General features: G+C 35.1%; 1 protein-coding gene across 1 annotated transcript in view; it reads left to right on the top strand.

Annotated features, from left to right (window-relative positions):
* Window positions 1-25,506, top strand: part of LOC126778470 (tyrosine-protein kinase-like otk) — a 57,035-nt gene that overhangs the window by 24,124 nt on the left and 7,405 nt on the right. The window contains exons 3-9 of the mRNA XM_050502051.1: window positions 21,634-21,699; window positions 22,670-22,785; window positions 23,284-23,434; window positions 24,410-24,553; window positions 24,667-24,712; window positions 24,968-25,098; window positions 25,324-25,467. Coding sequence (XP_050358008.1) covers window positions 21,634-21,699; window positions 22,670-22,785; window positions 23,284-23,434; window positions 24,410-24,553; window positions 24,667-24,712; window positions 24,968-25,098; window positions 25,324-25,467 — 798 coding nt within the window. The remainder of the gene's footprint in view (window positions 1-21,633; window positions 21,700-22,669; window positions 22,786-23,283; window positions 23,435-24,409; window positions 24,554-24,666; window positions 24,713-24,967; window positions 25,099-25,323; window positions 25,468-25,506) is intronic.

Below are 25,506 nucleotides of genomic sequence, written 5' to 3'. Positions count from 1 at the left end.
CTTGTTTTTCTCGGATATTGTATTCGTTTTGTTCATTTCAATGGCTTGTATATTTTAGAAGAACATTGAACTTGGTAGAAATTTATGTTATCTTACGGCTACGAGCATATTTACTTTTTGTTCGGCAGGAGACGAACAAAAGCGTGTAATTTAATTCATAAAAGGCCGACAACGCACCTGCATGGGACGGTGTTGCAAATGTCCACGGGCGGGTGTGACTTCCATCAGATGAGCCTCCTGTCCGCTTGTGCTCTATTCAGCAAAAAAACTGTCATCGTGATAAATATGTATTAATCATTCATCAGTATGAATGTTCAAGTTTGATCCTGGAATTTTTAACTGACAAGTTAACGATGTTAATAGGAAAGTTGTTTATTTTTTTAAATAAGAAAATAGAAATGTGCGGACGCACTTATCTCAATAACAGATATCTTCCAGTCAATCTTCAAACAGGGAGAAGTATAAATCAAGCATGGGAAGCTTAGTTTAGTCCATAGTGACCGTCGCGCCATATTCAATTGTCAATGTTGACGTGATGGTATTTGTCTGTTTGTATGTTTGGAGGGGGGGTTGTAGCTCATGTCCTTTTCTATCCTTGGAAACTAAGATGTTATGTCCTTTATGCCTGTTGTTTATCTGACTCGCTCACCCTTTGAACCGGAACACGACACCGGACACGTTATTATATTATTACTATTATACTTCAAGATATGATAATATTAAATAACATAGCACATAAATCTCTCGCTAAATATAATAATATATATAAAGATTACCTAAATCTTCCATAAAATTCAAATAACCGTTTTCTATCCCATTTTTCCTTCGTAGGAGCCCGCAATATTTAGGTCGGCACGTGACTAGAATCTTCTACCCTTATTGTTTATAATGTGATATAAGTGAAACAGCGTATTGTATTTCTATATAAAACTATCCACGTTCTTCATATGCTATTATTTTTATTACATATAACGTTTATATACATTACGTAAAGAAGTAGAGGTGTCAGTAATAAGCAATTATAGTATCGAAACACAAAGTATACAGCCAGTATGATTATGAATAATAAGTGACATGTTTATATAGTATATTACAAATATTATTTTTAACTTTGTAATACTGAGTAACTACTGAGTTTCGTGCGGTTCTTCTCGGTAGAATCTACATTCCGAACAGTTGGTAGCTTTACATTTAATTCTGTATGTAACATAATAATATCCTGTGACATTATTCACACACGGCCATCTGATCCCAAACTAAGCAGAGCTTGTACCATGGAAACCAGACAACTGATATACTACATATATTACTTTTCTTTTGTAAATACATACTTATATAGATAATTACACCCGGACTCAGGACAAACAGACATGTTCATGAAAACAAATGTCTGTCCTGGATGGGAATCGAACAACCAACCTTCGGCGTGAAAGGCAAGTATCTACCAACCACGCCAACCGGCTCGCCATGACGATTCAAAAGCCCTTATAAGCTTACTAGATTAAAAAATTATTTGATTTCATATGTAATTAGTTTTTGGGCTCTGTTTTCAAACCTTTTACAAGAAATAAATATCTATCTATCTATAGAATCTATTTACACAGCCATATAACGAGCCGGTTGGCGTGGTTGGTAGAACACTTGCCTTTCACGCCGAAGGTTGTGGGTTCGATTCCCACCCAGGACAGACATTTGTGTGCATGAACAGGTCTGTTTGGCCTGAGTCTGGGTGTAATTATCTATATAAGTATGTATTTACAAAAGAAAAGTAGTATATGTAGTATATCAGTTGTCTGGTTTCCATAGCACGAGCTTTGTACAAGCTTCATTTGGGATCAGATGGCCGTGTGTGAAAAATGTCCCAGGATATTATTATTTTTATTATATTATACAAGCAACACACATAATATCGCATTAATATATATTAGTTTTAATCTGTAACTTGTAGATATGTATTCCGTCTCATAAGTTCTTACGTCACAACATCATCTGATTTTGAGTTTTTTTTTTAAATCGTCTTGCTAAATTATAAGGACCAAAGTCACAGTTATACAGTCATAAATTATAAAGGCTTTTAATATATGTGGCTTAAACATTAATTCGAATAATATGCAGTTTTATTATATTATATTGTTGTTGAGAATTGTTTTATAAATGCTTTTCATATACAAATGAGTCACAAACAATTATATAATTTAAATATAACAGGATCGTAACGATGAAAGCATTATTACACTAAGTGTTGATAATTGCACACACTCGTGTAAAACTGTAATACGTCATTACATTACGCTCGGCCCTGTCGCATATTCAACACATACATTCACATAGTATAGTATATACATCGACGTGTAAAACATAATAAAAAACCAAAAGAACAACGCGTGTGCGCGCGCGTGTATTTGTAAGTGTGTGCGTGTGTGTGTTTGTGTGTGTATGTTTGTGTTTATGTGGGTGTGTGTTGTGTGTTAACTTATGCTTGTCGCGGTCAATGTAAAAAATACATTTTATTCCTTCAAACAATTTTGTCATCTTTTTTGACTGACTTTTGTGTTTCCTATTAAATTCACCCATTACATATAATAAAGTAGAAACCGTGTCGTTATGCATTAAATATGTAAGAAAAATACTTTTTTAAATATATCGCAATAGAACTGACATTCACGCAGACGAAGCCGCAGGCATCGGCTAGTAATAACTAACACTTATATCCATCATCCATTTTTATATATAAGAGTAGCAAAACCCTGCAACGTTTTTCCGTCTTTGTATACTAACAGTCGTGGCGTTCGGTTGAGCTGTAAAAAATTTAATTTGTTGCAGAAAGTGAAGTTTAAGAAAGTGCTATGTAAATTGTTTCTAAACAATTCTGAATTATGACGCGAATGAAATTGCGGAAAAGCGCTAGTTTATTAATATCTAAATAACATTGAATCAGGCCATTAGGCCTTCACGGTAGCATGCCCAAGCGATCCCGTGGCGCGCCTCGTTAAGACGGAAAAGGTACCGCTGGTATTTTAGTGGGTATTCTGATGTTCGGGCGCACTCGGCGCCTTGGACACCGGCGAGCCCCACATACCCTCTACTGTTCCCGTGTGGGAAATGCGTATTATATTATTCCAGCGAAAAAAAGGCAATTAAGCTTCATTTAAGAAGAATATTAAATAACACCTAATCCACAATTTCTAAAGCCAATCGTAATTATTTGTAAGCACGTGTTTATAGGAACTGTCATTCCGTACGTGCTTTGTAAAAATGACATATTCCGCGAAACAGGATGCTACACCGTAAAAGGCTACTTGTCTCTGATGATATTCTGAGACATGTTTATTCGCCAGCTCGCGCTGCAGTTACGCGCTCTGTACCCTTCTTAACTTATTTTTTAATTAATCAAGGGACTAATTTAGTGACTTCTATATTCTAATGACATATATATATATATATATATATATATATATATATATATATATATATATATATATATCTGACGAGCTGGTTGGCGTGGTTGGTAGATACTTGCCTTTCACGCCATAGGTTGTGGGTTCGATTCCCACCCAATTAAAACAAAAAAAAAAAAAGAGAGACATTTGTGTGCACGAACATGTCTGTTTGTCCTGAGTCTGGGTGTAATTATCTATATAAGTATGTATTTACAAAAGAAAAGTAGTATATGTATTATATCAGTTGTCTGGTTTCCATGGCACAAGCTTTGTACAAGCTTAATTTGGGATCAGATGGCCGTGTGTGAAAAATGTCCCAGGATATTATTATTATTATATATAAACAAAGCTTAGACATACATATTCCATGAGATTTGCTTATAGCCCTACTTGCTACGACTCATTTCTTAGTTAAAAATTTATTTATAATACAACATACTATTTCATTTAACTACTTAGTCATATTTTAATTACAAAGTTCCGATAACAACTTCACCGACATTCAAAAGGTAATTTCACGAATCTATTATAATCTATACATCTAAATAAAATTGAAGTGTCTGTCTGTGATTTCAAAATGACTGCCCCTTTTAAAAATAGGTCGGCTATTTGCGAATTACCAAAACCAAAACAATATATATTTTTTTAATTTTTGTCCGTCTGTTCGTCCAGGCTAATCTCGGAAACGGTTAAAAATTACAAATTGAAATAACTAAATTATTATAAGAAGTATTTCGAGGTTCCGTTTAGACTTTGTTTCATTAAAATCGGTTGAGTCTATCAAAAGTTGTAAAAACGTACGTTTTTTGGTGTTCTCAAAACGTCAATTTCTGAATCGCGCTGTCCAGATTTTTCGGAATTGAGTGACCTTTAATACAAAATCATGTTGACGTTTCGTCTGATTGTTTTGAATATTTCTTATTTAAACTAAGTACTCTACAAAATTATACACATTGCGGCTTAAGGTTTTAAGTTGGAATTATTAACTCGGTTTATTTTTTTATTATTTTTACATTTTTGTTTTAAATTTCTCGTGACGTCACTATCTCATGACCTATACGTGAAGTGTGAACATCTAAATAAACTATTAATAAGGATAAAACTAAACAAATTGATGCAATCTTTATTAAACCATACAACTAAGGCTTAAGTAACCTTACAAGTAGTACAGAAACAACCTTTTAATGTCCCACTGCTGGGCTAAGGCCTCCTCTTCCTTTTGAGGAGAAGGTTTGGGGCTTATTCCACCACGCTGCTCTAATGCGGGTTGGTGGAATACACATGTGACAGAATTTCAGTGAAATTAGACACATGCAGATTTCCTCACGATATTTTCCTTCACCGTAAAGCACGAGATTAATTATAAACACAAATCAAGCACATGAAAATTCAGTGAATGAACATTCGTGACATTTTATCGATGTATGTCCGATGTTACGACGATTAATGTCTTAAGTTACATCGTCACCTGCGCATCCGTTTCAAATAAAAACTCTTAAATAAAAAAGTTTTCTAAATTATACGGTGGTAGGGCTTTGTGCAAGCTCGTCTGGGTAGGTACCACCCACTCATTAGATATTCTACCGCAAAACAACAATACTTGATATTGTTGTGTTCTGGTTTGAAGGGTGAGTGAGCCAGTGTAATTACAGGCACAAGGGACATAAAATCTTAGTTCCCAAGGTTCGTGGCGCATTGGCTATGTAAGTGATGGTTGACATTTCTTACAATGCCAATGTCTAAGGGCGTTGGTGACCACTTACCATCAGGTGGCCCATATGCTCGTCCGCCTTCCTATTGTATAAAAAAAAATATATCAAGTTAAATAGATCACCCGATATGTTTTCTAGTGTAATGGACGATAGCACTTCTGAGATTAAACAAATTTGTCTTGAATAACATAATGAAGAAATACTACGCACGCAGGGCGAATGTAATTCAATTATATAACGAATTGCTAAGTTTTCTTCAATATTTCGAGACAATTAAGAAATGTTTTACATGTATAAACAATTCAATAATCTTAATAATAAGAACTAGCTATTTAATTTATTAAGAAAATTAAGTGCATTTAAATCGAAGAGAATTTTAAACTGTAAATGCAGTAACAGCCTTTGAATGTCCCACTGCTGGGCTAAGGCCTCCTCTTCCTTTTTGAGGAGAAGGTTTGGAGCTTATTCCACTACTACACTATAAATGCAATTAAATTATATTATATATTTGTGTTATGGGGGGGGGGGGAGCGTGAGAGTTAAGTACCTTATGTCCTTTCATGATGATTGGTTGAAAGTCAAGACGTAAAAACGTAACAAACAAATAAACATACAAACTCACTTTCACATTTATAATATTAGTAAGAAAACATTTTCGTCACTTAAAATAAAAATAAAACTTTTGTTTAGCACTTAAAACTTAATAACGATTTTTTATGAAGGTATCGGTCTAATTTTGAAGAAATTACGATGTTTGCTTTAAAAGTTATGTCACCCGAGGAGAAAGTTTTGGAGCGTATTGCGCCGAACTTTTTCGCCGAATTGCTACGATGCGCATTTTCATTCATACATATATACCAATATTTGTCCGGTTTTTGAAAAAGCAATCTTTGGTTAAAATACAAAATAAAAGTTTGTAAAAATATTTTCAAGTCACGTACACGCTTTGTAATACACCCATTGAAACGTACAATAAAGACATTTGTTCAACACTTTTAAAATATTTTTCAACTGTATTTTTATTATATCAAAGTATGACGTCACAGCTCATCATTATAAAAATCTCTATTTCATAATGAAGGTTTTTTTTCTTCATATTCGATTCAACGTAACGTAATAAAAATATATTTATTTCTAACATTACCCTTAAGAAAAGAATGTCTAAAATCAGCCGTATGATTATGTCCAACAGCGACATTGGCTGAATTTAACTAAATATAATAATTATTATAAAAGAAGAATATTATTCATATTTAATTAACATGCGAAGTCAAATTAAAGTTGGTAAATAATAAAAATTCAATTCTCCTCACTCTTTATGCCTCCGTTGAAAAGTGCTATACAGAGATATTTGTTAAGCATTTTAAAATATTTTTCATCTGCATTTTTATTATATCGAAATATGACGTCACAGCGCATCGTTATAAAAATCTCTATTTCATAATGAATGAGAAACATATTTTTTTTTAGTATTCGATTCTATTATAGTAATTGCATAGTTCTGCGAAAATTTATATACAATTCAGCCTTCGTAAAGGTTGGAATGCTTTTTCATTAATGCCTTCGTTATTTTTATTTAGTTAATGTGTTTTTGTGTTATTTTGTTTATTATTGTTCGATTTATAATTGTAAATTAGTGTTTATAATATATTGCCCTAAAAATAATGTCCTCCAGACCGATTTCGGCCACGTCGGCCAATCTCAAGCGTGATTAGCCAACTACGCTGGAGATATTATAGTGCACAAGTGTGTGCGCAAACACAGGTGCACTCTCTATTCCCTAACTCTCATAATCCGATGTGTCGGCAATCCGACACGACCGGAAAGAGTTCAGGCGCAGGACCAACGACTTGACGTGCTTTCCGAGGCACGGGAGAGTACACACTTCCAACTTCCAGACTCCGGGATGCTACTGAGACTTTTTTGACAGAAAAACCCAATAACTTTTTACTGGCCTGACCTGGAAATTAAACCCAGGACCTCCGGGTCTGCGTTCTTATATTAAGCCACTTTTTTTTTCACGCAGTGGAAACCTTCAGAAAGGTACCCGGGTCCTGTGGGGGTAAAACCGGGTTATGTGGGATTCTTACCCACTAAAACCACTGCGATGGCCGTCCTCAGCACGGATCGGAGAGGCTGCGGGATCGTGTTAATATAACGCATCCGCGGCCTCTCCCGTGCTTTGCTCCACTCGTGGCTCGGCGGAGCTCACATCAGGGGGCGAATTATATTAAGCCACTAGACCAACGAGGCAATATATATTGCCCTACGATGTTACGTAACGAAAATTATATTATTAAAAATAGATATATATATTTATAAAAAAATTAAATGTAATTACTCATTACATATTTTACCGCTAAACACTAATATGTAGTATTGTTTTGTTCCGGTTTAAAGTGTGAGTGAGCCAGTGCCGGTATACATATACAGACACAAAAGCCAAAGTCAAACTTACTTTGTTGCATGAAGTTTCGTTAAGCGTGTAGATATATCTTATTGTATTTATTGTCTCTTTCTTTCACTACTGTTACTTTACAATACAGTAACAGCCTGTTAATGTCCCACTGCTGGGCTAAGGCCTCCTCTCCCTTTTGAGGAGAAGGTTTGGAGCTTATTCCACCACGCTGCTCCAATGCGGGTTGGTAGAATACACATGTGGCAGAATTTCAATGAAATTAGACACATGCAGGTTTCCTCACGATGTTTTCCTTCACCGTTAAGCACGAGATGAATTATAAACACAAATTAAGCACATGAAAATTCAGTGGTGCTTGCCCGGGTTTGAACCCACGATCATCGGTTAAGATTCACGCGTTCTTACCACTAGGCCATCTCGCCCACTACTTTACAATAAACGAAATAAAACTAATAATTACTTTTAATTGATTATCACGTCCACCTTTGTAAAAAATAAGTGTCAATATAGAATGTTTATATTGAAAGACAAACTTACAAACGAAAATTATTATTCTTTTAAACTAGAAACCTTCTCGGGCGCAGGCGGAACAATTTGGCAAAGTTTCATCACAATCAAAAGAATATCTTCGGAACGGAGACAGGACGAACATACAAACATTAATTGATATATGTTTAGTTTTAAAGGAACGGTTTTGGATGTTCAGATGAAATATGTGCTATTAATTTTATTATATATATATATTTTATTGTACTTTAAAATTATACGTATATTGTGATGATTTTTCTTTTGGTGATATACACCTATGTATACATACGAAGCATGTTGTAACTTAAAGCAGTTGCCGTCACTTATATATATTGCTCTTTAAACTCTTAGTTTGTGTCGGTAGTTTGATTATCATAATAATAATAATATCCTGGGACATTTTTCACGCACGGCCATCTGATCCCAAATTAGGCTTGTACAAAGCTTGTGCTATGGAAACCAGACAACTGATATACTACATATACTACTTTTCTTTTGTAAATACATACTTATATAGATAATTACACCCAGACTCAGGACAAACAGACATGTTCATTCACACAAATGTCTGTCCTGGGTGGGAATCGGCGTGAAAAGGCAAGTATCTTCAACCACGCCAAACGGCTCGTCAAAATATGATATTGAGAAAGCATAAGAAAAAAACACCAAAAAGAAATCAAATTTATTTCCTTTTGGTGTTTTTTTGCTTACCTTATTCACTTATACAAAAATCTGACACAAACTGTCCCTATGACAAATTTTATCAAAATCGATTAAGTGGTTTATTTGTAAATACAACAGACGGTTGAATTTTTATTATAATTTCATTAAGAATAACTAACAAAACATACCTGTAGATACCAAATATGGACATTTTTTTTAGAGATTAGAACTTGTATGTCTGTTATGTGATGTTTTTGCGTTACAAAAATATGCACGCCTTGTACGGGCAAAATTAATTATATCAACGGCTGACAGACGCCGTCGTTAGTACGTGATGTGAATTCGGTTCGCCATATTTTTCCTTTGTGTGACGTAGATGTATCGAGTAATGGTGTTAGGATGGTTTTTTTTTAATAGTCTCGACTAATAGCTGTCTCTAGATATGTCTGCGCTCTGTCACATTACGAATAGGTTAAAATTTTTTTTAACATGACTGAACTTATTTGGACATTAAATTCTGCCATTTTGTTTTATTGAATGAGCATTAATAAATATGGCTCTATATCTTAATCGAAAGAAGTTGTATTTATGATAAAAATATGTATAATATTCGTTATATACATATATCTGAATTTAATAGCGTTTACAGATAAATCAGCTTGGAGTGTGTGTAACCGTCAGATAAATAAATATACAAATACTTTTTATATATTTTTATTTTATAGGTATTTATTATTATACATATTAAAGGTAACTTTCTAACTTAAAGTAGTTAATTATAATATCCCAAGTACCAAAACCAAAGCAACCATTTTTTTTTAAAGATAATCTTAAATTACTACCTAACAATTCTAGTCCTAAGCGTCTACCTAAAAATTGAAATATTTTATACCAAATAAATAGCCATTGTATATACGTTAAAAAGACAAATTTCAAAAGTATTTTCTTCACAAACTGAATTCTACACTGGCTAAGCCGCGTGTTTTGCTAGTATATACCAAAACATTAACTAAAGTACATGTAGATTTTCCTTGTAAAAGAATAATAAAATTAAATTCCAACGTGTTATTTCCATTACTGTATTCGGTTAAAATAATTAAAATGCTCTACGTACAATCAACTTGAGTAGAGCATACTTTGTTTGGATTTGATTACTACAGGAATACGCTGAGCTATATACGTACAATATATAAACATACTATCATAATAGTCATTTATATTTAAGAATATAGTCTATCAAATGATTGACAGGAAACATCGGGTTTTTTTTTAATATTCATTCATGCTCAAAAATCCATAGGTGAATTAATTGGTAGGTTTTCGAACGAGATTCAGTCAATAGAACCTAGTACTGTGTATACTTTTTATTCGTTGGACTATATGATTGAAATATCTATCTATAAAAATGTTAAGAGATCTTGATAGCTTTGAATTGAAGTAGCAAACGATGACAGGATTTTGTGATATGTTATATGAACGTCAGCAGTTTATCATTCATTTAAATATAGTATGTCTTTTTTATATAGAATAGGAAGACGGACGAGCATATGGGCCACCTAATGGTAAGTAATCACCAACGCCCATAGACATAGGCATTGTAAGAAATGTTAACCATCGCTTACATCACCAATGCCCCACCAACCTTGGGAACTAAGATGTTATGTCCCTTATGCCTGTATTTGGCTCACTCACCCTTCAAACCGGAACACAATAATACCAAGTACTGCTGTTTTGCGGTAGAATATCTGATGAGTGGGTGGTACCTACCCAGACGAGCTTGCATAAAGCTCTACCACCGGTAAAATGTCTTTTACTTTCGACTGTGATGTTATCACAATGTAAAATTTTATCGGTTTTTACTTAGTGGTAGCCGTAGAGCTGTTTGCAAATCTGTCTGGGTATATAAAATCAAGTCATCACAAATTCAAGCGCCAAACAGCAATATGCAGTATTGTTGTGTTCCAGGTTTAAGGGTCAGTGAGCCAGTGTATCAACAGGCACAAGGGATATATTAACATCTTAGTTCACAAAGATGGTTAGTATTTCTTAATGTTCCAAATCTATATGGGCCGCATTCAAATTAAGTGGCCCTCTTGCCGTTCGAAATAGAAAAATAATGTTATAAAACTTACCTCTTTACAATATTATATAATACTTTTATATGATATGCTTGTATATAAGGTATTCCAAGTATACACACGGTTACGTTTCACGTTCATAATTAAAGCGCCCCCTAGTAGTCGTAAAACGACTTGATGGTATTTCGACCCTTAAACATTGCGTTTAATGCGATCACCAACAGTGGCTCTCATTAAATAAAATCGTAAAAATTTTACGACTTAGATATTTTTTAATTAATTCTGGTATCAGGATTTTTCGTGTAGTTTTCGGAGTTGGTATAATGACGTCTTTTTCCATATACATAGACATTTATGTATACACATATTTTATGTCTCAATTTTTTTTTCTTTTCCGCTGAATCTCTATCTTGTTAGGTTAGTCACTGATTATGCAAGTGCACACATCAGAGAGCAATGCTTCGCATTTAATTATATCGACAGTATGTACTGGCTTACTACCCGAGTGAGTCAATAATGAATTGATTCGCAAGGAGATTTTTTATACCTACCGAATTATATGCAAAAAGTCACGCATTACGTTATAGAACAAACGCTAAACTTTATTAAATTATTTTTCACGTAAACAGCATAATTATATATCCAATATAATGTTTTCATATGTATATTTCATTTAAACAAGGATTTACAGTAACAGCCCGTTAATGTGCCACTGCTGGGCTAAGGCCTCCTCTCCCTTTTTGAGAAGGTTTGGAGCTTATTCCACCACGCTGCTCCAATGCGGGTTGATAGAATACACGTGTGGCATAATTTCAATGAAATTAGACACATGCAGGTTTCCTCACGATGTTTTCCTTCACCGTCAAGCACGAGATGAATTATAAACCCAAATTAAGCACATGAAAATACAGTGGTGCTTGCCCGGGTTTGAACCCACGATCATCGGTTAAGATTCACGCGTTCTAACCACTAGGCCATCTCGGCAAAGATTTACATAATAGCTCAATCTGATATGCTAATAGCTCCGTCATATTATGCATTAAAATCGGTTCTCAATATATCTTTATTTATAATACAACTCTAAATACGTGTATCCATTTTAATTTTCCTTCCGAATTTCCGATAACAAAATTGCTGACATTCAAAACGTAACTTTTTCGCGTATACATAATGAATATCATAGATTGATCAACATCTCGACACATGATATCGCGTCAGTAACAGCTGAATTTTCATGTGCTTAATTTGGTTGACGCTGAAGGCAAACAACGTGAGGAAACCTGCATGTGTCAAATTTCACTGAAATTCTGTCACATGTGTATTCCACCAACCTGCTTTAGAGCAGCGTGGTAGAATAAGTTCCAAACCTTCTCCACTAAAAGGAAGAGGGGGTCTTAGCCCAGCAGTGGGACATTCACAGGCTGATATCGCGTCAATCAATTGTAAATGTTGATTGTCTGTACTCCTCTTGTGATAAGAATAGGCTTTAGATAAAATGTCCTTTTAATGGCTGTCAGTTAGTTATATTAGAATATTCGTAACATGATATAAACAGTAAGTTTATATAAATATTGAAGAATTGCTGATACGTCATTGTACCACGATTATTTCAATTTGACAACCGTTCCGAAAAGGGTATCCCAATGATATGGGGTAGATAGTGCTGTTGTGCCTTCTTAGTTTACTGTAATTAGGGTACATTGCTACACGTCAAAAGCAATCAGAGAGAGACGGGTGACATATCCCAAACATCAGAGAGAGATGGCAAATGTCATTCACGCTACGGTATGCTACGAATTTGCGTTTGGCTTGTATTATGTAAGGAGCTAGGTTTTCCTCGTTAAAGTATAAAGTAAATAGGTCAGTTACCGTAATTATTCTCTTGAGGAACTACATTATTATAAGTAGGTTTTTTTCTTTGCTGTAAGGAATATTCTAGAAGTTAATAATGAGGACCGTATAATAAATCTTTTATATTATTAACTATCGAAGTTTCATACGTTTTATGTAAAACGAATGCTCCGATCACAATTTTTCGCAACTTACAATGATTTTTTTATATAGAATAGGAAGGCGGACGAGCATATGGGCCACCTGATGGTAAGTGGTCACCAACGCCCTTAGACATTGGCATTGTAAGAAATGTCAACCATCGCTTACATAGCCAATGCGCCACCAACCTTGGGAACTAAGATTTTATGTCCCTTGTGCCTGTAATTACACTGGCTTACTCACCCTTCAAACCGGAACACAACAATATCAAGTACTGCTGTTTTGTGGTAGAATATCTGATGAGTGGGTGGTACCTACCCAGACAAGCTTGCACAAAGCCCTACCACCAGTAGCACCAGTGGTGCTTTATTATAAGCTAACAGTCCTTATAATTTTACGGTGACATATACATAAATATTTATATGTAACCTATTATGATGGGATTTAGCGAAAACCTGTGTTATTAATGTCAAATTATATATATTATATATGCCATGGTTGACCACTTAGCATTTCTATTTCGTGTTTTTCATTTTTTGTATGTATTAATTTGAGAAACGGAATGAAATGTCATTTGTACATTAAAGAAATATTATAAAGCAAGCGACGCTGTGAACTAAGCTTAGCACATTTCCCCGCACCATCTCAGTTTCAATAATCGATTGCGAAATGAGTCTTCTATTGTTATTCAGAGGACGAATTCCGAAGACAAACCACAAACTTATGAAATATTCAGATACCGTATTATATTGGAGCTGAATGAACTCATATCAATTGTATTAGTCTCTTATTATAAGCTAGCTTTATCCCGCGGTCCGACTTGCTTCCGATTTGGTTGTATACATGTGAAACTGGGCGGTAGGATTTTGTGCAAACTCTGGCTTGGTAACATCCACTTATAACATATTCTACCGCCAAACAGCAGTACTTGGTGTAGTAGCAGTAGGTGGTGTGGGTTGAAAGAGTAAATGAACCAACTTAACTACAAGCGTAACGGATATAGCATCTCAATTACCAAGGTTGGTTGGTAGATATGGGGGATGGTTTATATTTGTTACGTAGCTATAGTTTATGGCAGACGCGACAACTTACAACCAGGTAGCCCATTTGCCAGTTTGCCTATCTATTTAAATTTAATATATATATTTATTAGGACAAAAAATGATAATAATAATAATGAATAAAATGATAATAATGGAAGGATAAAAAATGTAAGGACTTAGGATATATATTTTATTTTGTCAGCCTTTTGCCGTCCACTGCTGGACGAAAGCCTCACCTATAGAACGCCAACCATCCCGATCTTGGGCAGTCCTCATCCATCCCGAACCTGCCACCTTTTTTAAATCGTCGGCCCATCTTGTCACAGGGCGTCCTACACTAAGCTTAAGCGTGGTCTCCACTCCAATACGTGTCGGCTCCATCGGCCATCAATGCGCCTGGAGACATAGTATAATAAATCTTTTATATTATTAACTATCGAAGTTTCATACGTTTTATGTAAAATATAGGATATATATATCCTAAGTCCTTACATTTTTTATCAGATGGAATTCTGGTTTCCGAACTCCTCTCTGAGTTTGTAGCATGAAGTTCCTTCGGAGAAGATGACATGCAACCTTGACTATATTATATTCATCACTATATCTATGTGTTGAATTGAAATATATATATTAGACAATTTCAGCTGAAAGTAGCTAGCTTACTAGAGATATTATAGAGCACAATTATATGCACAAACACAGGTGCAATCTCCTTCTCACTCGCATATTCGGATGAAGAGAAATCCGAACATAGATTACTCGGGAAAGCATTATCATCGATTTCCTAACCTCGAACTGTTACTTAGAATCTAAATAAAAACTCGACCAGAATTCGAACCAGAGACATTCAGCAACAGAACAGCTAGTAAACAAACGAGGTTGTTAGATTAGTTTCTGTCTGCGAGGAATGAGATAGTCGGTTGTTTGGTAGCCGATTTTTTGTCGCTATTCCAAAGTTCATCAGCCCAGCGGTTTTGTTAACATAAATTACAAACATACATACATGTGTGAAAAACTTCGACGCTTATAATATTAATGGGATATGTTGCGTCGATTCGAGTGCTTAAAAATCCATTTCAAACAAACCACGAGTACATTTCGCATTTGAAACATCACTTCCATTTCAGCATTTCATATCATTGATGCGTTTTTTTTCTGATTACTTTCGTTTTATTACAAATTTTAGAGACCTGGGGTGACAGTTACGTTTTTAACGATACGATCAATGGTGTGCATACGACAGTACACGAGTAGTGCATAATGACACGCACACATACACAGCTACATATAACTCAAATGTAGTTGTGTTTATCTATTCATTTCTCATCACAACTTCTGTATTAATATGTTGGTATAAATAGATATGGCGATATGATTTGAATGAGTTTTTTTTATTCTTGACGTAGGTACTCTGGTATTGCATTTAAATCGTAACACAACAAAGCTCTACCACGAAGTGAATTTCAAACTAAGCGATTCTTACAAATTTGTTGTATAGTACCTGAAAAGATTAACTACTGTGTTTCTGTCCGGTTCTTCTCGGTAGAATCTGCATCCTGAGCCGGTGGTGATTTTAAATTAAGTTTAATCATTTAAATTTACAATCCAACCGGAATAGACAATTACAATTATAATAATGTAAAGTTCGATTCTGATGCTGTCTTGAAAAAAATTAATAAAAGTCCTAAACTTAATCAAAGTAATAGAAAATAACACCGAAGATACGCCTTTTTATAATAATGGAAGGCGGACGGGCAAATGGGCTACTTGAAGGTAAGTGCTGACCGCCCATAGACATTGGCGATGTAAGGAATATTAACCATACCTTACATCGCCAATGCGCCACCAACTTTGGGAACTTGGGAAAGATGTTATGTCTCTTATGCCTGAAGTTACACTGGCCCACTGGGTGAGGTGTTCATACCGGAACAGGACGATACTTATTGCCGTTTTGTGGTAGAATATCTTATGAATTGGTGATAATATACTCAGACGGGCTTACACAAAGCCCTTTCAAGTAACGACTGTAGAGTTTGGTTAATTAAAAAAAAACCTCAATTGTTTTAGTATAATTACACACCAATTATTTAACTGCTTCTAACGTTGGAAGATAATTAAGATAACCACGGTAGAAGTTACTTAAATTCTTCTTAGAAGGTTTCCGAACTGAAGAGAAAAGGTTCGACAATAACTGACTGCAAAACCAATTCAATCAGACCTCATAAAAGTTTCTTAGAAAATTTCACTGCAATGCGAACGGAAATAAAAAAAAAATAACAAACAAAACGCAGACCTTCGATACAGATAAACCTAACATAAATACAATTCATCGTTCAAATCTCAAATACACGTCCAAAGTACACTTTAATCTAATGGAACTTTAGACCCGTTACGATTTCAAAGCGTAAAGCTGGGGGCGCGCGCCATCAAATTTTACGACCGGTATCCATAGCAACGGCGCCATTATGAAGTTCGCTTGCACACCGTGCGGCGCTAGTGTTTAGTATATTTGTTCCATACATTTTATTATACGTAGACTTATTCTATACCAATATTATAAATGTGAAAGTAACCCTGTCTGTTACGCATTCACGACTAAACCTCTGAAATAATTTTGATAAATTTTGGAATTGAGTAAGCTTGAACCCCAAAGACCATAGGTTACTTGTAATAAATATTATCAAAAAAGAATTAAGTATGAAAAGCATGCTTATTCACATATGTAGCATGCTTTTTGGATGAATTGTCTGAAATTCTACAGCGTTATAAAGTTTTTTTATAGTATAGGTTAGCGGACGTGCATATGGGCCACCTAAGGGTAAGTGGTCACCAACGCCCGTAGACATTGGCATTGTAAGAAATGTTATCCATCGCGAATGCGACACTAACCTTGGGAACTAAAATGTTATGTCCCTTGTGCCTGTAATTACACTGGCTCACTCGCCCTTCAAACCGGAACACAACAATACCAAGTACTGCTGTTTTGCGGTGGAATATCTGATGAGTGGGTGGTACCTACTTAGACGAGCTTTCACAAAGCCCTACCACCAGTAAAAGTAAAAGCGTATTCGTATATATACATATGCACTGGTTACCATTGACTTATAGTTCACTTATAGTTGACTTACAGTTCTTTTGATCAGCAACCGGTTCTAAAAATAAATACCCACAACAGATCTAAAAGAACCATGAGAAAATTATCTTATATTTATTTGATAAAATTAATTTGATTATTATTTTTAAGTATATATGTCACTAATTTATTTCGCTGTATGTCATTACAATTTCGCTAAATATATTTAAAACAAAAAATTCTACCGCAAAACAGGAGTACTTGGTATCATTGGGTTCCGGTTAAAAGGGTGAGCTAGTGTAAACAGGCATAAGGGACATAATATCTTATTTCTCAAGGTTGGTGGCGATGTAAGCGATGGTTAATATGTCTTTGCCAATGTCTATGGGCGGTGGTGATCACTTCCCATCGGGTAGTCCATTTGCTCGTCCGCCTATTCTATAAATAAACCTATATTAATTTTTAAGAGAAAAACGAGCAATATGATTGAAATGGTAGGTCTACTTGTATGTTCTAATAAGCGTAGAACGGTCCTCTAAGCCCTGGACGCTGGTCGGACTAGCCGACACGGACATCTCACCATTGACATAACACTTGAAGGATACACGCATCAAAATAGCTTTTACAATGAAATTGAAATAGATTTTCAACATTTAACGACTGGATATACGAAGTGAGTTCTTACAGAATGGCACAGCTGCTTAAAAACTTGCTGACAATAGTTTGACTAACAACGAAGATTGTATGCTACATACATTTCATGTATACTTTTTTACTTTTTTTAATTCTTCCTTCAAAAATCAAAAATAGTGGTCACCGTACAGCAATAAAATACATACATATAACTATCGTAACATATTTCAAATGGCTTATGGTGTAATCGAGGTTTTATAGCTTGATAACTGTCCTAAACAAATATCGTAAAAGTTTTATCTGTCTGTTAGTTATATAGTTAATATTCACGGCGAACATTTGCTACTGACACTTTTACGTTTATTTTGTCAATAATATTTTAAACTAGTTACCGACTACCGTTTCACACTTGTTAAGTACCTTATTGTCTTGTCTTGTCTTGTCTGAACCCCTGACAATGAATATGAGAATATGGCGCCTTCATCGATTCTTCTTCTTCGAGTGCCACTCCGACTAGCGAAGGTTGGTAGTCAGCTTTGAATTTTTCTTCTTGTTCTTCGCGAGGTGAAAGAGTTCGGCAGCACTCGCGATTCCCGTCCATTCTCGGATGTTGCACAGCCAAGACTTTTTTCTGCGCCCAACAACTCTCCTCCCGGCAAACTTTCGCATCATAATGATGACTCATTATATCGTTTGAGACTAACAATATTTAGACGAGCGTAGTTGCATTATTTTGCTGTTGAAATCTGGCGGTAAGTTTAACGGTCAACCGTCTCGTGGTTGGGCGTCATCGACGGGTCGCCGTTAATTTTAATATTTTTTAATTTTAACATTAGATGGATTAATCTAATGTCTCTACTGATACACCGATTAATAGATATGAATTCAACACCTAATTTAACTCATCGTTAGAAGTAATGTCGCACGTTACGTATATAAATAGGTATAAAGTTATATGTTACGAAACATAACAATAAATAAATCTTAGTTCCCAAGGTTGGTGGCGCATTGGCTATGTAAGCGATGGTTGACATTTCTTAGAATACCAATGTCTTAGGGCGTTGGTGACCACTTACCATCAGTTGGCCCATATGCTCGTCCGCCTTTCGTCGTTTAATTTACATATATTATTTCTTTAAATTATCGGTTTATTATTGTTTAGGTAACTTAATTTTACATTCCAAATTCGGAGCGGTACTTGGTGGAAGGGCTTTGGACACTCAGTTTTGAGTAGATTTTAGTATATAAAAAGCTGCCATGCAGTTTTCAGCCGCTTTAAATTTAGACAAGCGTGAGTTTAAAGTTCTTGTGTTATAATTAAGACTGTGCGTTGATTAAGCCAGTTAGAGTATTGTCATTTGGCCCTCAACTTGGAGTGCGTTAACATGGGTGAATGACCCTCTTTCTTCTGAAAAATGTTTTCAAGATGAGAAGGCTCTGACTATCATTGGAACAGTTACGGGCTTTTAGGCAACCGCATAAAAAATCCTTTGTGATATATTTAAAATTGCTTAACGTATCAATTATTTACGAAACAATACATTCCCATTACACGCGAGATACGTCCGCGCCACACCATCAAAGCACTTTCGTCGATGTGAACTAAGTGTTCCATCCGAATACATCGAGTTTGTTGTAATCGAGTGATAATAGATGCGGCCGGGTGGTACGACTGATGGCTTGCAGGAGCCGACGAAAGATTATAGGGTGACTATGAAGTTAGGATGAACATGGATAGTCCGTTCTAATAATTAAAAAAAAAAATTCGGTGTATAAAAATGTAGATTGTAATTTTTAAATATAAGTTTAAATCTAACTTATAATTTAATTTCTCGGTTGTGCTGCGAATGATTGTATTTTCATCATAATTTAATGAAATCTTAACGGTGTAACTCAATAGACTTGTGTGAACAAAATGACATACATAGATATGTATTTATACATTGTTATAGTAAAATTTAATGCATAATGAAAAAAAAATGCGAACATATCGTGCCCTTTTCCAGCTGCACCTCTTGTCATACTATCAGTAAAATATTATTGTTTTAGAATTGATTCGTAAAGTGAATATCAGCTTTAATATTTATTTATAATTATGATTGTGTAATTAAGATAATTTATAACTATGCTCTCAGAAATAATACACATAAATAATATAATAATTAATGTATCGAGTGACAATACACACTGACTAGTTGAATCAGTTATCACTACAACTGACAGCTGCGCTAATGTCTTAGGTTCTATTCCCATTCAATACAAATCTCCATAAGGTGTTTTATTTAGTGGGAACAGATAAAAATTAAGCTTAGGTTATATATAAGCTTATTCGTATAAAATTAATTTAATCAAATTATGCCTTTATCCACTATATACAACCCATTATACTTGGTTATTGGTGACAAAATTGCTATATCGAAATTAATGAAAACATTATGTTGAATATCTACATTGTGTCACCTACAACATTTGTTCTAAATATATATCGGACATAAAAATAATTACGAGAAAGTAGAGTAATGAAACTCTCGCATGCATTTATTTAAAGATATACAAGATAGATTTATTTATTTCGTAATCAACAGTGTACTCAGCGTTCAGTTCTTGACTATTACTATTATGTTGTTCGTGCTTAACGGTGAAGGAAAACATCGTGAGGAAACCTGCATGTGTCTAATTTCATTGAAATTCTGCCACATGTGTATTCTACCAACCCGCATTGGAGCAGCGTGGTGGAATAAGCTCCACAACCTTCTCCTCAAAAGGGAGAGGACGCCTTAGCCCAGCAGTACTGTATAGTGCAAAATTATGGGCGCAAACACAGATTCTCTTTCTATTCCATCACGCTCACTATCTAATGGAACGACAATCCGGCACGAACGAAAAGAGTTCAGGTGGACTCAATGTGTGGCAGGCAGTGGCAGGACCAATGGCTTTTCATTTTCTTCGAGGCACGGGAGTGTGACACACATCACATTTCCAAACTCCGAGCTGCTGCTAAAATCTTCGACTAAATAACTTTATATCGGTCCAACCTGGTTTGAACCCAGGACCTCGGTATTTGCGGCATCATACCTAGCCACTAGACCAATGAGACAGTTACATATACACAAATACAGTGTCTTTACATCGTATTCAGTAAATTCGTTTCACATGGCCACCCTACACAGGGCAAGTCGAGAATACTTCGTTTGATGTAGCCGGCATAGCGTTAACTCCGTTTATGTTTACATACACGTTTTGTACTTACGGTAACCGAACCAGCGACCCTTGTTTAAACTTTTTTTTGCTTTACCAACTACTGCTGGCTGCGTCTGCGGTTTGTAGTTTATACAAGCCGGTAACTTAAAGTTAGTCAATGGAATTTGCCATAATATGATGTCACTTGCATTGACGAGGCTGGCTCTACACACCAACCGACTAAAACAGAATAAAAAAACCACTAATTAAAAGCTAGATGCCTAGCAAAGCTAGATTCAAAAACATGCATTTTTACGCAAAAACAAAATTACACCTCTAGATAAATAAATATTGTATAGAAAGTTTAAATTAGGCTGTTTGTGGTGTATCTTTATGTAAGTCGGATAAGACAATATTGGTTAAGAATTTTAAGTCTAGTATTTAATATTAAAATTCTACTAAAAGTATGTTCCTTTAATATATTAATTTGAATTAATTTACATATATGTATTGAACACTTACACTTTAATTTAAAAAAAGGAAGCGTCAATATCGTAATTGTTTAGAGGGCCGCCTAGTGATGTAGATCGCAGGTTCGACCCTGATAACTTTGGGCTATTGTTGTCCTCACATAACACAAGCTTTACCATTAATTGAATTGACAAGCTTGATCGCTTTACGATTGATAATTGAATTGATTGATTAAGAATAATAAAAACGGGCATTGCTATTATTATTATTTGTTTTTAAAGTCGAATTCGTCAGCTACGTATCATTAATATAAATGTAGAAAGAAAATAAGAAGTTATTTTTCATGGTCACTATATTTTTAACTATGTAAAAGATTTCATGTTGTTTTATTTTGATTTCAGATTTACAACATGGCAGCCATCGAATCAGAGCTCATAAGCCAAGCAGACGACACAGAGCCGCGATCGGTAACTAAATTATCTTCTAATACAAATAATTTGTTTTATAAACAGATTCCAAAGAGTCCCAATAAAAAACCACCAAGTGACATAGAAACTTGTAGTAATGACATCAACTGCTCGTTGCTCGTAATTCAAAGACGATTTGGTTTCTGATGTACAAAGATGATTAGTTAAATATTAGACAAGTATAAATGACGTCACTCACTAGGAGGGGTGGGGGGGTAATAGAGTAGTAATAGTAATAAAATAAAAAAAATAGTAACAGTGAAATATATCTTATTAGAAATTAATGTGATTACTATCTAGTACTTATTTATTTATTTTTGGGAAATATACAGCATAATATAATACATAAACATTTGATAACAAAATAAGTCTCACGTAAGCCAACAAAGTCTCCACTTTTACATTGAAACATGGAGTGAACCCAGCAAGAATGAGTAATTTAGCAAATAATTAAAGTATACAAAGTATACTAAACTGCCTCGTTGGTCTAGTGGCTTGATATAATATAGGCAAAACAAAACAATAAGATTATTATAATAATAATGATAATGATATAAAGCTTCTAAGGACTTAAATAAATTTACGTTATTAATTAAATAGATCACTAGATGCACTATATTTTAATTAATTTTACATATTTAATATATAATATTTATATTACACTAATGTAGATTCAACTAGTTGGAACCTCCCATTATTATCCACACTTTATTCAAAAACTTCTCGATATTATATTAAGCAAGTAGAGAATCTTGCCATCGCGATGTAGTAATATTAGTATATAAAGTTGTTACACAGCGCCATCTAGTACTCAGAGGTGAAAATACAACGAACTCGTAACGTATACAAGTATTATCAAGTGATTTTCAGGTTGTAATAATTATTCAAAAAAGAGTTATTGTGTGTAAAATTACTCAACACACTAATGCTACTCATATCTGTCGACCTGTATTGGACTCGTTTTCGACAGATGGTGTTCTCCGCTTCGAACCAGAACCGTACAGCAAGAAGCTGGAACTGAACAGCTCTGGCAAGATACATTGTAAAGTAGCTGGAGGCGCCGCACCGACCGTAATGTGGTATCTCGTAAGTACTCAAATATTGTTAAGTGTTATTTGATGGCCTTGTTGGTCCAAGGTCCTGGGTTCAAACCCCAAGTCGGATTTTTTTGTCGAAATTTCTCTGTAGAGCAGCTCAGTAGTACACTCATGTGCCTCTGAAAACATACAAAGCCATTGGGCGCCTGAACTCTTTTCGGTCGTATCGGATTTGCCGTCCCATCAGAATATGAGAGTGAGGCAATAGAATGATATAAGTATTATCACTCCCATGCGGGTGGATACCATTGATCCTCCGTCTCCGATTGTATTGGTAGGTTACATATATTTACTGTGTAGTTAGTTAGTCTCCGTGAATAAAGATTGTGCCGAAATTCGAATTGGAAGGCAATAATATTAAATAAAATTAAAATAGAGAAAGATAAACAATGTAATAAATAGTGAATGAGAAAAAATAAGAAACTAAAAATTAATAAATATGATTTAATTTTAAGTCATTTATGGAAACAATGTTGTTCTTTTCTAGAACGACGCAGACCCTCTTCCTGAAGGTGTGACGTCAGCAAATGGAACTCTAATGGTCTCAGAGGCCAAGAGAAGTCACTCCGGTAACTACACTTGTCGAGCTTCAGACGGAGACCAGAATATCACTGCTCGGATCACTTTGGATGTAGTGGGTTAGTTTATTTATTATGTACACTGTAAGTAATTGAGTAGCCCTAGTGGATAACATAACTCTTATACGTTATGCGAAGGATAATTTTTATGGCTTTATTTTTGTTGATCTTTGCCCAGTGTTGTTTTTTTACTTTTGTGAAATATATTAAAAGTTTCGACTTTAAGGAATCGATATGAAATTCAGTTTTTAAATTCAATTGAGATTTTTTTTAAGTTTCTTAACCTTTTAATTTATTTTGAAACTGTTTGCAGTGTCATAACGATTAACGATTGTTCTGTCTTAAAGGGGAATAATAATTGTAATTATATATACTTCAAACAGCAATAATTATTATTGCTCGTTTTGAAGGGCGAGTTAGACAGTGTAACTACAGGCACAAGGGACATGACATTTTGATTCCCAATGTTGGTTGAGCATTGACAGTGTAAGGCATAGGTAATATTTCTTACAACGCGAATGCCCATGCCTTACCATAAAATGGCCCATTTGTGAGCCTCACGAAATGAAATTTAAAAAAAAATACTGCTGTAAAATGGTCGCTTTTTAACGGATATATAAATTATTTAAACGGTAAATAAACAATTTTCATCCCATTCAACTTAAAAACGTTTCCCAGCCGATCACTTGATATCACTTGAAAGCTCAAGATGATCTGTCTAAAAGCCATCATAGTTTTCAACACGGCACTCATCTTCAACCTGTTTCGATTAAAAAATTCATCGTCATAGATTCTCAACGAACTTTAGGCTTTATCTTCTTCATTCCTACGTCCTACACGACATAAACGAAGCATATTTTAATTAGTTTTCATATATAATTATATACAACATGGAGTGGTGCTTATCCTGCAAAGGGATACTTCCTACAGGATGCTCAAAAAACTTCTCACAAAGTTGATCTAGAGTGAAGATCTACTATCTTAGTTTCAGAATAATGTTCGTATTATAAAGCTATTCTATATATATTTTCCTAGTGGCGCCAAGGGTTATAGAACCGATAGCGGGACAACAGATGCACGTGACAGTCAAACAGACAGTCTCCCTCAATTGTCTCGCCACCGGGGACCCGCCACCCACCACCCACTGGGACCGGAATCTTACCATATTGCATCAACAACGTGAGTATACTTTTAACAATAATAGTAACTAAGATATCCCAGACAATTATCTTCAATCTCGAGGGGTTTCCGCCATGTGGGATCCACTGAAACCATTTATTATTTATTTTCAGAGGATGGCGTTGATATCGAAGGCGGCGTGAACGCATCTAACTCGAGGTTAGTAACTTAATATTTGACGTTGATACACGTTCATATAAATATTATATCCATTTACATATTGGGTAAACAATATTGTAAATAAAAGTAGAAACCCGAAAGCTTTTTCGTAAAGAAACGAATTAAACGGTTACTTGACCTTACTAATTGCTTATACTTTGTCTCGCTCACTCGCATGGGCAAAACTACGAACTGGTGTGCAAATGAAGGGCATTGCGTCTTGTATTTCTTTCTTTAATACTAAATCTTTTCCAGACTGGTTCTCCTAAACAATGGCACGTTACTCATCCGTAATGCCATGGAAGAGGACTCTGATAGATACGGTTGCACTGCCGGCAGCGCAGCCGGACTAGCGAGGAACGAGCTAGAGCTGATAGTACACCCCGGTGAGATTTTTTTTTATACACAATCATAACTACTGCTTCGGAAAGTTCCATTCCCGTATTGCATTTCTATAAAATTATGACTAAGGAATATAGAGTGTACCTGTGTTTACGCACACACTAATTCACTATAATATATCTTACGCAGTTGAGTCTGGGCAGTATTACTAGACTATTTGAGCGAAACAAAGATAAGTATCGTTAACCATTAATTAAACAATTATATAGAAGGCGAGCTGCCCCCACCAGAGTCCACGGGTGTCGCGGGGAAGGCGGTTCTCGTGTCCATATCCGTCGCAGGCGCATACATGATACTGGTGCTAGCCCTCATGCTGTACTGTAGGCGAAGACGGTTGCAGCGGCGTCAGAGAGGTAACTTACACGAAATTTTTAATTGAACTATAAATATAT

Source organism: Nymphalis io, chromosome 26, assembly GCF_905147045.1.
Source record: "Nymphalis io chromosome 26, ilAglIoxx1.1, whole genome shotgun sequence".
In the NCBI taxonomy this organism is placed as follows: Eukaryota; Metazoa; Arthropoda; class Insecta; order Lepidoptera; family Nymphalidae; genus Nymphalis; species Nymphalis io.
Note: the sequence above shows the minus strand (reverse complement) of the source record. Positions and strands in the feature narration are given on the sequence as shown.